Genomic DNA, 15,674 nt, shown 5'->3' on the forward strand with positions numbered 1-15,674 from the left:
GTACATAAAACAGTGAAGTTTTCATTTGCTTCTCTTGTTTTTATTAGCCATTCCAGTATAGTCCATAAATAGTTTCTAGGTTTTATTGCAGTTAATAAATTACTTTTTTTTTATGAGAAATTGTCAACAAATCATATATAGAAGTTAGGCACTTCATAGATGCCATGAAGCATGTCATAAAATTAGAGGAATGACAACTGCAAATGCTGTTGTTGTAGCTGTCTCTATTTGAAAAAGAAATGAGAAAGCATTGCGTGATTGCATGATATAAAGGCATTCTTACCAGTTGGAAAATTCTCAGCTTGACTGGGAAGGGTCCTTGAACTGACATTTGTGCATTTTCCATTTTGTGGATAATCTATTATGATAAACAAATGAGCAGTTAAGTGCATTTTCAATGTCCACATAAATAATCACTTTCATTTGATGCTCTTGAGAAGTACTAGAACAAAATAAATATTTTTCCCCTTTCTGCTTTATAATTCTCCAAAAATATGAAAAGTATCTGAAGATCATTTTTCTCCTACCAGGGAGAAAGTTAAATCTTGATTTTATCTTAATGTGAAGCTTTAAGATGGAATTCTCCATCAATAGAAAATTGATGAAAAGGAAAAGTGAAGTCCCATTTGGGAGGGATCAAAAGTCAGACACCATTGTCTCTTCACTTACACCTATACTAAAAAGTGGCCTCCACAGAAGTTTCAGTAGTATAAATTGCAAATAGTATCAATGACACATACCAATGCATACACGGGGAGCAATAATCCTTCTCTTTATAATTGTTACAAATTTAACACTTGGGAGAGGGATAATGTAAAAAATAAGAGTGAACTGAAGTTTTAAAAAAGTAACACCAAAAAAAAAAATTTTTTTTTGACTTATATTTCTTCTAGTCCTTTTGGAAATGGTAGGTTTTCATGCTAGAAAACACACGCCCAAGCGAGTTCTGTTTTCTCAAGGTTCCCTGAGCAAAAATCAATGAAGCCAAGGCTTGATATTTCTGAGACTGAAAGTGGTAGGAAAATGTCTTTCTTTTTTAAAAGAAAAAATCTGATGTAATTTTCATGTATCTTAAAAGGAGAGCAGTGGAAAATGTCTTAAGAAAATGGTTGCAATATAGTAGGATGTGGAAATATCTTCCCTTTCAGTGCTTTTGTTGATATTACATGAACAACGGCACAAGACCAACTAGGAATACAGAAGCACAGAATTTTCCTACTTCAGAAATAAAACAGTATGCAGTAAAAGCATCATCTTTAAGGATAATTATTACTATACTAGCATTAGAAATTGCAGTTCCCAAGCACTTTGGATTTCGCAGGAGAGTAGGTGGTGTCATAGAATCAGAATCACAGAAATGCTTGAGATTGGAAGGGACCCCTGGAGTTCCTCTGGTTTCCCTGCTCAGCCAGAAGTACAAGATAACTGTCAAAACTCTAACAACATATTATAAATTTTATTATTACCCAGTAGTCAATAAGGGCAATTAATTAATAGATGTTTCTGGTATGTGAAATAGGCATTACTGTTATTTCGATAGTATCAGATAGAGATTTTTCTTGAAAGGTATTTGCTGAGATGTTAATACCCAGCAGGTAACGTTGGATTCTGATAATTTTCATCTCAGCTAATTTTAACTAACATAGAGTTTCTATGTAGATCATTTAGTTTGCCAACCTATGCAGCATTGCTACGGAGGAAATACAGCTGTTTGCCTTGTACTGTAGATGTAGGTCAGAAAAAATCTCAGTGGAAAAACAACATCTCTCTGCTAGCACACTGCAAGCATTGTTTTTGTTAAAAAACAAACAAAAAACAACAACAACCAAAAAAAACAACACTCGTTTACCATTTCCTCCAAACAATCAAAAAACCCAACAACAACAACAACAACAATAATAAAATTAAATGCAAAGGTAAGTCAAGAGCAAAGTGATCAGAATGTATTGATAGAGGTCTTACCCATTCGTTCTTGCAGCGTGTCTGTCTTGCCTCCATCCCTGGCAGTGCTCATGGCAGCACTGGCTGACTCACATTCCCAGCTAGGCACGCACATACCCTGCTCTGTTTCATTCCTTTCCAAGTTACTGCCTTGCTTTCCCTCTGAAGTAGGAGCAGGGGTTCCCTCCTCCATGGTGCCATCAGAGCTGGGCACAGACATGCCACCTCCTGCTGCCAAACTTGCCATCATTTGCAGTGCCTCACAGTGACATGATTAACATTACATGTATCAATGATCTGAGAGAAAAATAAAATAAAATTATGTATTTAAAAAAAATCTCAGAATACACACACATATGCAAGAGCTGTCCCTCTTCTGTGGGAGTTATTTTTAATTGTATGTTAAAGTATTTAATTGTAACGTTAAAGTATTATTTCACAACCCACCAGGATTGGAGACCCAAGTCATGGAGGACAGAAAAGAGAATAAAGAAAGGAACATAATGGAGAAAAAGCAATTACTATGACAACACTAAGATGTTGTTGCTTTGTCACAGGGACAATCGACCTGTGATCAGCTGTACAACGTGACAGGAAGGGAAGAAGCTGTTGGAAACACAGCAGCTGGCAGGGAAAGCACTCAGAGCTATTCTGCTGATGCTTGAATCTGAAGATACAAATAGGGGTGGGAAGAAGAAAGGAGTGCTTCCCCACTCTATGGGATACACTCTATGAAAGATATCCAAGTTCCATGTGTGAGCAATCTGAAATACTCTAGAAACTTCTCCAGAAACTACGCTGGAAACAGTGACGAAACATCCTCATTGTCATACCTTAACCCTAGTCCTGGGCAAGGCACTTTACCCAATGAACACCTCACTCTCCCTCAGTGCACATCTCGAACAAAGAGGAAATCAAGTTTACTACATACTTTTGGGGACAGGGTATCTGAAATTCACTAGTGTTTGTAATTTCCCTTTTGAAAACACTGCTTGTCACTGTCTGACTTCTGCTTTAGACTTCTTTCAGACAGAACTGGTACATAACACCCAAACTCATCCCAGAAAAAGCTCCTGCAGTCAGGTGTCATTGCTGCTTTAGTGACAAAGCACTCAGTAGATTTGACTAATAGCAACACTCCAAGGCCTGAAGTGAAACATATTTGTGTCCACTGCTAATTATTTGTTCCTGGCCAGCTCTAAGGCAGAGCCTCCAAGGTATTGCATCATTAGTATTAACATAGGCAATGCAGGGGAAAACATTTTCTGAAGGTGACAAGGATGGAACTGGTACTGCATGCTTAATTGCAACAAGCAGGCAAAGTTTTATAAATCCAGTTAAAGAATGAATCCTCTGGAGGAACCCCCAGTGCTGGAAGACTGGTATAAAAGCATCCAAATATGTCTTTGCAGTAAAGCAGCAGAGATCCACTGAAGCTTGAGGCTGTTGGCAGCAATACTGTTACTGGCATGAACATCAGGAAAAAGCAATAGAAATAGAAGTAGAGCACGAGTAGTTGCAAGCTTCATTGCTCCCTTTACAGGTTGCCAACTTGAGATGTACCCATGAAATGGGATCTTCAAGACAAGCTAGTTCAGTTTCAAAAGCCAGTTTTAAAGGTTGGACTAAACAATCTTCAAGGTCTTTTCCAACTGAACGATTCTATGATTCTGTGTAAAAAGTGGAACAGACATCATCTCCAGTGCATCTGCAAAGGATGCAGCTCATGTAGCCAGCACGTCCCACTGATATTTAGACCCACTTCCTCAGTGGGTTCTCACAGGCCTCTTTAATTGGTTCCATAAAGCCACAGGATAGATTTTTCCCTTAGTTCTGTCACTCGGACTTGAACCCAAATTCCTCTGTGCTTACTCCAGCCATGCTCATTAACAAGCTACTATCACTGTAAGTATATCAAACTTGTAATCTTTGTGAAATTTCCTCTGCTGCTTCTTTTCCAGAAGAAATTGGTTAAAAATGAAGCTGTAGATGAAAGATTGCTTTTGCTCTTCCAAAGCCTCAGACTAGTGCCCAGTAACCCTAGTGTCCCTTTATGATCTGTCTTCAGACTTGTCTGAAAATCTCTCTTCTCTATTGTAGTGGGTTTATGTGGGCAGGAGGGGTGGAGATGAAGTGCTATAGACTGACTGCATCCCCCACTCACTGCTCCCCTACTCTGCTCAGGGGGAGAAGGTGTAGAAGAGGGTGGATGGGGGGAAGGTGTTTTTAAGTTTGTTTTCCTTGTTTCTTACTTCTCTAGCTTGTTAATGTGTTGGGTCTGTCTGAGCTGGAGTCACCTTTTCCCTGCAGCAGCCCATGCAGAGCACAGCACTGTACTTGTAGCTGGAACAGCACTGATATCACTCCAGTGTTGTGTCTGCTGCTGCATAGTGCTGGCACAGCATCAGGTCTCCTTCCAAGCCCTCAAGAGCCAGCAGGCTGCGGGTGGGCAAGTGATGGGGAGGGGACATCGCCAGGGCAGCTGACCTAAACCAACCAAAGGGATATTCCACACCTGATGTCACACTCAGCAATAAAAAGGGGGGCTCTCGTGGGGGAGGGGGCTGTTCCTCCTGAACAACCACTATGCATTTTGAGGCCCTGCTTCCCACAACATGGCTGAACATCACTTGTTGATGGGAAGTAGAGAATAATTTGTTCCCTTCTCTCTGTGCTTCCACGCGGACTTACTGTTTCTGTGGTTTGTTTTTCTCCCCTTTCCCTTTAATTAAACCTTTCTCATCTCAAACCTCGAGTTCTCTGTGTTGTATTTTCTCCCCCTTCCTCTTTGAGGAGAGGGGGAGTGAGAGAGTGGTTGTGGTGGAGCTTGGCTGCCCACCTGAGTAAAGCCACCACAGCTAGTAATAAGCAATAAATTTCTCTAATCTCCCTACATGGAGTCTGTTTTGCTCATTATGGTAATTGTTGAGTCATCTCCCTGCCCTTACCTCAACCCTTGAGCCCTCTTCATCGTATTTTCTCCCCCTTTCCCTTTGAGGAGGGGGAATGAGAGAGTGGTTGTGGTGAGGCTCAGCTGCCCACCTGAGTAAAACCACCACATCTGTTCACTATGAAATGGGGAATCTTAAAGCACGTTGTTCCAGCTTGCCCTTTCGCATACACACTTTCCAGCACTTTGCTCCGTAACAAGCCTCATGTCATAGGTCCCATAACCTAAGCAAACTGATGGCCATCGTGACCAGTGGCACCAGCCCCTCGCTGCCTGCCGTAGTGGGCAGATACACAGGACAAGGCAGCAATCTGTTTGCACAACCTCCATACTGTTTTGCAGTCATGAGAACTTTAGCCCACAGAGCACTTGAATAAACAGTAAAATATGTATAGACAGAAGAATGTTACACAATGATAACAAATTAACAAGGTATACGTGCAGGTAGTATCATCAACTGAGAGAATTAAACCACATAAATTGATGAAGTATAAAGAGATTAGGATGAACATTGTTTTAATATTTTTGTTGTCCCCTTTCACTATTTATTTATTTTTTTTTTAAGTGCCTGTCAGAGTGGCAAGGCCGATTTTCAGAAGACTGTGCTGTAGCTCTGTGGTTCTCACCATGAAGTTATATCTTATATACACTTACAAAACACAGACAAAAACTCAAAACTCAATGTATCTTAGTAATTTGTCCTAAGAGTATTTCTACTAATATATCTAGGTAACGTTGCAGTTCTTACTTCTGATCTCACTTTCTCTAACTCTCCTGTAAAACTTTGTATCTGTCCTTATGATCTAATTATAAATAATTAAAAATGCAGGCTTGCAGAGCCTGAACTCACATTACTAGAGATATGCTTATCCATTTATATAGCTGGTCTATTCCTTAGAGTAATGGCAGTAGCTAACACCATTCCTTGTACCATGATCATATGTATTTTTTCCACACTTATGAATTAAACACTTCTGTATCTGTCTTCTATGTGTGGTGTCTCATGAAGAAATACTGTGATATTAAGGATAACTAAATTCCATATGTAGTTTAAAATATACTGTTCTATGAATCTCATAGCCAGTTCTTATTTTTAGATCAGATTATCCTTAATTCCAGAAGTGAAATTCAATATTCAGAATCTTAATATTTTCCATCATCTGCTATTACAAACAGAAATATCTTCCTTTAAAAGTTTTACCAAAAACCATAATGGAACTTGTATTCTTAGAATTCAGTTGAGGTAGAGAACAGATATAGATTAAATCTTCCTATCTTCTGCATGAGTGCCTGCCTGTTGGTAAGGGTAACATATATAAACAGGATTATGAACGAACCTATAGAGCATGGTGCTGCAAAAACAAGAACAAGTGGGACTTAGAATGAGTCAAGATAAATATGATCTATTTAAGAAGCCATAGTATCTAAGAGCCTAAGGCAAGGAACAAATCTGGATGGGGGAAATAAAAGTAAAAGTGATAAATTCTCAATATTTTCTCTTTTCCAAAATACACAGAATTAAAATTAAGATCTCAAAAATCTTTGACAGCCATGCTCAGCTCTGCAGTTTTCTTTCCCATCTTTAATGTTTACCTTAAAGTGTTAGCCTATGTAGCTATATACAAGCACTGAGGCACTGAGAACAAGACTGTAAATCATTTCCCTGCAGGTAGGCACCTTGTCTACCTAGGCACTTCAGAATGCCTTTTTTTAAAAACAAACAAACAAAAAAAAAACAAAAACACACATCTAAAGACATCTCAAGGGATACAAGTTTCAACCCAAGTGACAAATCTTTCACTGAATTTTGCATCACGTCTGTTCTTTTACTGTTCACCTTTGAATATCAGGTACCCCAAGGAGCAAAACTGTAACATAAAAACAATGCTAAGGTATGTCAGCATCTTTATTATGCTTGGTGTTTTCTCATCTATTATCAAATAGTTCCAATACACATTAAAACAGATTCAGAAGCACCGAAGCAGAGGAAAACTTTTAACTACTATAAGATTTAATAAATATTAACCTTCAGTGCTTGAATCACTCAAATATTTCATAAACATATAATCCCAACTTCTAATACTGTATTTACTAGAAACTAGCTATTCAGTGATAGCAACAGTTACAAGATAATGAAGAAGTGGAGTAAAGATTTGTTCTAATATCTTGATGACAAACTTTGTCTTTTAAAGCTAGTTCTGTATTTGTGTGCACTGACAAAACATTTTACTTACATCTCATGTACTTTGAGGATCAACCAAGAAATTAATATTTGGTGTAGGATGCTGTCCAAAAAAGCCAGTGATCTTCCCATTTTTTGAAACCAACCTCTGTTCAAAAGGCACGCACACAAGAGGTGTGCGATTTCCCTCTGTTGCTGCTTCCTTTTCATTGAGTGCCTGTATCTGTTTTCAAAACACAGATACAGAAGAAAAAACACATAGCTTGATATTTTCCACTACCCTGACTATGAAGGTGGAGGTTTTTTTTTCCTCCTCTTAAAACAACACCAAAAAACAGAGTTGTGGATGATAGGAACATTAATTTTCACTTCAATTCATTTCTTCCAATTAAAGAGGGTTGAAAAAGAAAACTAATAACATATGCTGAACAGGTTCTGTCTATATCTTTAAAAGTGTATTTTTAAGTCTGAGAAAGGTGTCCAGTATATAAAATAGGTTGTATTTTAACTAGTTGCCAAAAAACTGCATGCAACACAATATTTCTCTTTCACTTATTTTCCCTCTGGGAGGCTTAGGACAATTTATTAACCCCTAGATTCAAGTTACCATTGGCAAATGTAATTCTTTTAGTTTTACAGAGATGGGAATAGAGACAGATTATTTGTAGTCATGCAGGAGTGCTATAGAGATGCTGGAGAAATAGAGTCCAGAAGTAAATGTATAGTTCAATTAGTTTATCCAAGGGGATAATTCGTACATATTGGGAATGTTGCTGTGATTGCTCCTTTTGTGCATTAATTCCTATCTTTAAGGCAAATGAGCAACTGCTACTTTCTTTCCCTCCTCATCTCAGCTCACTTGCGCCCCTCCTGGAACATGGGCAACTCTTCTATATTTAAGTCTCCAGCCTCTTCTGTACCCAAGACAGAGCACTGGTAGCCCCCAAATTTTTACTCATCTTGTGGTGTGTTGCATTCCTCAGGGGCTCCAAACCAAGAAAGGCTACTAACAAACCCTGTGTTACACCTTCATTTGAAGCACATTTGCCTGTATTCTTGATCTTGTGCTCTGCAGTCTGCACAAGATCAAGACCATTCAAATGGTCAGATCCAAAGTTAAACTAAATGGTTTTCCCAAACTGATGCTAGATTGTTTTCTTATTCTTTCTTCCACGTTTCTCTCAACTCACGTTTGCTTCGCATCTTCTCTATTAGGCTAGAAACATCTTACTACAAAGACTATTACAAACTTTGTACTTAGAATAAATCACAGCCTTGGTCCTCATGTAAGTCAGTCGTGGGCATGAATTAAAAAAAATAATAATCCATACTATGTACTACATAAGCAAAAATTAAAACAGTGAGTTTTTTTCCTTCAGTCCTACTATGTATTACACAGAAATGTAAAGCAAATCTGTAATCAAGTTACATGGATTTAGACATCTGAGCACTCTCCAAAAATGTAAGACAGACTCCTTTATCACTGAAGTTACTTCAGTGAAGTAACTAGGTTAGTTATCAATTCTTAGTAAGCTATGTTGCAAGCAGTATTATTTCTCATGTTTAGTCTACAAACAAAAGAAGACCCAGCCTCAAATCTGAAAGGTGCGATAGATTTCTTCAGAAGTTTTAAACCCCTCATGATTCAATTTTCTTCATACCTTTGTAGCACTGAAATATTCTTTCCACTCGGAGTTTAGCTTTGAATGCACAATAAGTTCAAATCTTCCAAGTTTTGACACTGAGATTTGTAGACTCAAATCTAGGATTGCATAGCTGGTTAAAAATACACAAGTTTTATGGGTGCTTCAAAAGAAAATCAGATCACCACTAGAAAACTATAAAAGGTATCTGTGAATCTCAACACTTCGTTTTATGTGTTAGATCTGACAGTTTGGCCTCTGGCAGCTAACACAGCAGAATGAAGTAGGAGGAATGCTCTTGTCACAGAATAACTCACACAACACTGCCCAGAACAGCTTCTCAAACCACAACAGATCGCATTCACACATTTTCCAGTACATTATTGGTACATAAAAGTATTAAACTACTAAAGTTGTCCCCCTTAACTGGCTGCAATTCTAACATGCTAACGATAAACCTGGAGTCAGATGCTAGACCACAAGTACCTAAATAATGGTGAGAGGCGGAGGTACAGACACAGAGCACTGATTTCCTACCTTTTCCACGTAGGACTTGCTGCAACATGCCAGTAAACAGCAGGCAGATCTGTGCCTTCCTCCGCTCTGGTCAGAACTGACTCCAGCACAGCTCTTCCTGTTTGACCTTCTTATCTTTCCTGTTGATTGCACAGCCAGGCCGGGATGTGGTATGTACAATAAGTTGTCTATTAACTGATACTGTTAATTGAAAAGCTTTTTTTAGGGGAAAAAAACATTCACAAGCAAGGAGTTGAGCTACTGAAGTTTAGTATACAAAGCAGAAATGTATCAAATGTGCTGGAATTCATTTATTCCTGCTTTTCAAAGCAATAATTCATTTTGTCATTTTGTATTAGCTACTAAAAGGTTTCATGGGACATATCCAGGCCATTGTGCTAAGTAAGCATGTTCAGTCAAAGTAACAAATAGACCTTCAGATGAAGCACCAGGCTTCGTTTCCCCTTTGCTTTTGATCACAGAATTAGATTTCTTGCTATCATTATGGCTACAGAAAGCCTCGTGAAGAATTATTTGACAGTGAACTCACTCTGATCCAGTTGGTTTTAAATTGTGAAGTGTAGGGCTTTGCAGCTCAATCATGCAATCTGCAGCCACATAGCATTAAATAAGTTTTGGAAGTTAAGGAATACATACACAAGACTTTATCAATGATTCAGATGCCACAGCCTAAAGAAATGACCCATAAAGGCAAAGGAATAAGAATCCATCCCACTTCAAATTTGTTGGCTTTTTGTCCTCTGCAATAAGATGAAGATGACTTTGTTTTTATCTTCTCTTTCTGCCCAAACAGTGAATATTCCACACACAGCCACCTTGCTGGTAAGCACTATGTACCCTTAAATGCCAGTAGTGTGGGCTGTCCTCAGCATTGCAGCAGGCACTAAATGAGAATAGAACAGAGAGGGCATCTGCCCCAAAGTCCATACATCTGGCATCTCAGACATCCCCAGACAGCAAAATCACAATGCACATTTAAGTTGCTTCTTGATTTTATAAAGTAGTGATTAATTGCAAATCACACTCTTGTTTACCTTACTTCAGCCAGTCATACTATATTAACATGAATTGTAAATACTACTTCAAGCAGATTAGCCAATCCGTTCCCACAGTATGTTTGGGAACACTCCATCCTTCAAGATACTATAAATTTTGAATTCTTTTCAAGTGAGTGTATAAATCACACCTAACCAACCATCCCACTGGGCTTCTCTCCCATTGGAATCTATTTGATATTGCTCCATGACACAGTACACAAAGCTGTGTTCTAGTGCCACTTCAGTTTTAATTTATAAATTAGCTGTGCCCACAGTATGAAATACCATATTTATATCACCATTTTACAAACAACTAATTTTCTATAACTTTTATAAATGTCTAAATCTGTTTAGCACATTTATTTTGTTTGTATACTAAAGGATAACCTTTCATCACATTATAAGCTCAGATCTTTGCTGGTATTCCTTCCACACCCCCCCTCCCCATGTGAACCTAAAATAGTCTTGAGAAAGATAAATATAAACCTATTTTCCTCCATGATTACCAACCTTCAATCTTCTGTTTCTATGCCCCAGTCACTGCAGAATCCATACACACATACCATTGATTCGTGTGTCCCTAAAATCTCAAAAAGTACAAACAATTGTTTTAGAGAAGTGAAATCAGGAGAGACATATCTTGCTTAAGGAACCAAGTTACAAAATATCAGCCCAACTCACAGTTCCTTAACTTCCTTTTCAGTACCTTCTTCAGCTGTCCTCTATGATTTTACTCCAAAGTGCATTTCATCATGCCATGTTTAGTTTCATGGGGATGTCTACTTCCATGTAGTTTAAGTGGAAGCAAGAAAACAAAGTTTTCAACCTCAGGGCAATGCTCTCTTGTCTTTTTAAAAGAGTACCAATCCACATCACAGATTTTATTCAGCATTACTGAAGTTGTGAACAGCTGCTCCCATCAAATAACTCTAGAGACCAATATACTGTAGCAAACAGGAAGAAGACAAAGTTAGCAGGGTGGTTTCCGTATTAGTAATCACATCCACTGGACTACATTTTAATCACAAAAATTTGCTATGTGTGAGTTGTGCCACCTGCTCAGGTTTCCTTATGTGAAAGAGCAGGCTTCAGAATCCATCTTGTTTAACTATAAAGATTACAAGCAGACTTGACAGCCTGTTTACGTGTGGTTGTCCCTGAGCTTTTCAGAATCATTAAAAGAAGCTGCCAGGAGGACATTGCGTGTTGAAACAAGAAACTTCCTCTAATTGTCTCTCTCTGTCATTGTTTTTCATTATCCTGTTTGTCTGCCCTTCTGCAGCTGCATATTTGTCCAGCAGCTTTTCATTAGAGCAGCTTGCATTAGGAAAAACAACACATTTTAATATTCAGGCCAGGCTACACCTTCTATTCTAACTACTCTTCCATCACAGTTAGAGATATACCTATGAAAGCATATTTTAGCCTGCTACCAAAAGGACCAACTTTAATGCTTAAGCGCATTGAAATGTAACTTATTTGGAACCCTTATTAACTTGCAGCAAATAACAGATTTAGGCAAGAAGGGGTCTTTCTACCTGTTTACTAAATTCCTGCCAGATAATCTTTTGTCTCAAGCCCACTAAGTGTTACAAAGCCTATTTACCCTTGTTGAATCCTATAATGAAAGATCCTCTTCTGTTTAATGTTTTGCTCAAATTAACATTCATCACTTCAGCTGGCATGACAAACTTGAAGTCATGCAAGTTGCTGCTTTTTTGGCTGAATTATTCTCTTTGTTTTATTTCATCCAGCAGTTGAGATATATTTACAAAACAAACAAAAGCAATGCAATACAATCTGAACTGTCAATTTAAGAGAAATACCAATTGAGCACACAGATGTAAAATCTGTACAGCTCGGAATGTGAGCCTACAGTAGCAACCTTTTATTTAAGAAACTTGCCTAAATAATTATATATATTTTTAACAGGCTTACTAATGTGCACCTTGTGTCAATGTTTCAATATTACAGCTGCATAAAACTTCCTTATAAATAGGTTTAGCCATATGTTTCCTTTTGATTAGCGTGTTATCTCGCCACAGTGACTGCACATACAGTTAGGTAAAGAGTTAAAGTGTTTTCTCCCAGAGTCCTGTCATCTTTTCCCCTGCCTGGTTGGAACCCAGATAGCTTTACTTCCCCCAGGTCTTGGAAAAAACACCACCCCAGCTCCACAGGCTAGGTTAGAAAGGAAAAACAGAAAACATGAAAAGAAAAATATACTCCCATCCATCTGTAAGGAAATGCCGTCGCCTTGTAGTCTGCAGGAAAATGCTGAGTCAAAACATCCAGCTGTTACACTGCTTCAACACTGTTCCTTAGCTATTTACCTAGTGCACTAAATAACAGCTAAGTTTACTTACAATTATCACACATTAATAATAGTTTCTATTAAGCTCGTTATCCCTCAACAAACCACAACATGGTACACTCCTGACAAAACTTCCTCCTAAGTTTAGCAGCTCCTGAGAACCACTGTTAGCTGCTTGAGGACATTTTTGGCCACGGACCAAAAAGTCAACAAGCTCATACCAGTGAAAACATTTGGGCTCGTATCCCAGTCCAGGCAGGCAAGAAGGTCATGATAGGACTCCCTGTTCTGTTTCAGCCATGACACAGATTTCAGGTCTCTCACGTATTAGAGAAAAAGAAACCTTCTAGAATAGTTTCATCATCTCACAATAAAAAATAGTATTTCACACTTACCACTCAGAAGATTTATTGTTTCCTTCCTTCTGTATCACCAAGATTTATTTTCTGAGCCACAGCCTTAACAACCTCCCATAATCAGGTACACACTTTGGATTCACACATACCACAGACAGCTTATACTTCTTCATGACCCCCAAACCAAAAGCAGTCAGGGTTTGTATTCACAAGCTCCAGTACAGGGAACAAGCTTTCTCTATTTTATTATTAAAGCTGTTAAACAAAATTGGATTCCATATATCTTTCCTTAGCCACTGCAATTAACAAACCACCTAGAAATTCAGGTCTCTAAAAAGCAGAAAAAAAGCCTTAAGAATTTAGGAAATGTATTTTGACATAGAGGCAATAGTACTGCTCTTCCACAAACATACAGCTATTAAAAAGAGGAAGGTGAAATAGAATTATCTAAACTTAGTTCAATTTATACTTTAATTGCCACCACCACCCCTCCATAACCTAAAGAGACACCTTTTAAAGCATTCTGGGCAACTTAAAGGAAAATGAGCACTTCCTTTCATAACCAGGTGAATTAATTTTTTTCATTAAAGGTTGACTTATCCAGCTGCTTAAAGTTTTCAGGGAGAAATAAGAGTTTATTCTTAAGGACAAATTTGTAACCTTCCTGTGGATTTCCAAGGAAAGCTAATATGATAATATGTTATCTACTCTGCTCAAATGAATGTAATGCTTCTTTTCCTTTGAAGAAATTTCTTCTTTTTTGCTGAGCAAGTTTCTTATTTATATTGTCAGTTTTCCATCTAGTTTTTAAAACAGAAAACTATTTCAGTATATCTGAACATGTTTATTTTGAGGAATTAAAACCAGACTGGAGTAGGAGGCCATGACTTCTACTATACACTGAAATCTGCAGTACTGAAATTTCAGCAGTCTGTTAGGATTAGTGCTGGAAAATACAGTGTGAAGGAACTGTACTTATTGGAACCTGAATATATATGGAATACAGATATTTCATAAGCTAATTTTGGTATTGAGGAAGGAAATTTTGACTTAGGCATCCAAAGTGGAGGAAACTGCTATATATAAATATATATTTCAATTTAGACTCAGTAGAAAAAAGGTTTGCTTTTGTCTCTGCTGATGCTCTGTGAAAGGATATGCCTGAAGGAATACCTGGAGGATCAAAACAATATATAGCCACCAGATTAGAAATTATCATAAAATTGTGATTTATCATCATGTCATCTTTGTGCCACACAAAGTTAGTGTAGGTAGCTTCCGTGATCGATGAAATGAATACTGGTGGTAGGTGTGCCATATAAGGATTTTACTTTTGATAAATATAGAGTAAAATATTATTTTCTTATATTTTGGGATTAATGCCTCCAGTCCCTGAAATGTCTACAAGATAGAAAATCTTATATTGATAGCTTTGACTTTAACAAATGACCATAAATTCCTGCACTCGTATAAAACTAGCCGAGAAAACAGGGATTTTTCCAAATTACTGCTGCCCTCTAGTTGAGACCTGAAGAAGGGCTCGTGTGTTCAAGCGTCCAGTGTTTGCAGTTCCGTCTGTAGCTACTAGATCTCAGCTTCTCCTAGGAGCACCTTTCCTCTTTTATGTATCTCTATTGAACGGTTGTCTAAAGACACCAAGACTAAGAATATGAAATGATGGCAATAAACATAACGAGCCCAACACTTTCTGCTACTTAAGTGTCCAGCCTTGGCATGCTTCATGCAATATTTCTTAGAAAAAGAATAAAATAGTTAAAAGATACAGTGAAATCATCAGTCTTGTGAGATATGTGGAAAGATTTTCTATTTAATAAAGAATATCAGAGGCACAGTGGAGGATTTTTCAATAAGGATCTGAAAATCACTGGAACTCAAAATGCTTCCTATTTGAATTTCAGCTTTTGAACCATCTTACAATTCCATTTATGAACTTTTGATTACGTGAAATACAATTTACACAAATTTAAAGCTTTTAGTTTTGAGACTGGAGGTGCTTTATTTTTATTTCTGTTAGTGCCAACAGAAACTGTAATTATGTGAAGGTGTGACTGGGGAGGGGACATGCTATAAAGATATTTTTACTACATTTAAGGGCATGCAACTAAAAAGAAAAATTATAACTAGCCTTGTCACTTGCTGGGTACACTGCATTAAATGCACAGTATGTCTTATGTCTATACATTATATTCAGTAATGATCCATTTTTCACCATTTTGATCCATTTTGGAGAAGTAAAAATAAAAAAAATAAATAATCATTTATTCCTTATTTTCTAGGTGACTTCTCTGCATACATTATCCACAAGCCTCAGCCACCTTTAACTTTTCTTTTAGGTAGGCTTGGCCCAAGCCATTACATAAAAACTAGGGCCTTTGACTGGTATCGTTAAGCCTGGAAAGCAAGAGACAGCTTTAATGCAGTTGAGGACATCCACAGAACTGTTTAGTCACAGCTGCATTTTCCTGGGGTCTGATGCTTTCCAAACCAGGTATATTCCCTGGCAGAGTGAGGCAAAAGCTTCTATAAACTGTCATGAATCTCAGGCAAGGCCTTGTTCGCAGATGGTGCTACGTGAAAATTTTGTCACCTAGTAAGAGTCTAAGTTCTGCTAACACAGTACAGTATTTTTTTTTTAGATTACAACAGTGTTAGAGATGCAATGCGGGACAAGCAACAGCAAATCCGCATATATC

General features: G+C 37.8%; 1 protein-coding gene across 8 annotated transcripts in view; it reads right to left on the reverse strand.

Moving 5' to 3' along the window:
• Nucleotides 1-15,674, reverse strand: part of SH3TC1 (SH3 domain and tetratricopeptide repeats 1) — an 84,074-nt gene that overhangs the window by 23,042 nt on the left and 45,358 nt on the right. For 2 of the 8 annotated variants that reach the window (XM_068679796.1, XM_068679795.1), the window contains exons 3-4: nucleotides 1,963-2,238; nucleotides 284-358 (exon numbers count right to left, since the gene is read on the reverse strand). In XM_068679796.1, the coding sequence (XP_068535897.1) occupies nucleotides 284-358; nucleotides 1,963-2,191 (304 nt within the window). In that variant the 5' untranslated portion in view covers nucleotides 2,192-2,238. Of the gene's footprint in view, nucleotides 1-283; nucleotides 359-1,962; nucleotides 2,239-9,253; nucleotides 9,449-10,800; nucleotides 10,878-10,971; nucleotides 11,201-12,999; nucleotides 13,431-15,674 lie in introns of those variants that run through there. The other 6 variants (XM_068679792.1, XM_068679791.1, XM_068679793.1 and 3 more) reach the window with 6 other exon arrangements.

Source organism: Anas acuta, chromosome 4, assembly GCF_963932015.1.
Source record: "Anas acuta chromosome 4, bAnaAcu1.1, whole genome shotgun sequence".
Taxonomy (NCBI): domain Eukaryota; kingdom Metazoa; phylum Chordata; class Aves; order Anseriformes; family Anatidae; genus Anas; species Anas acuta.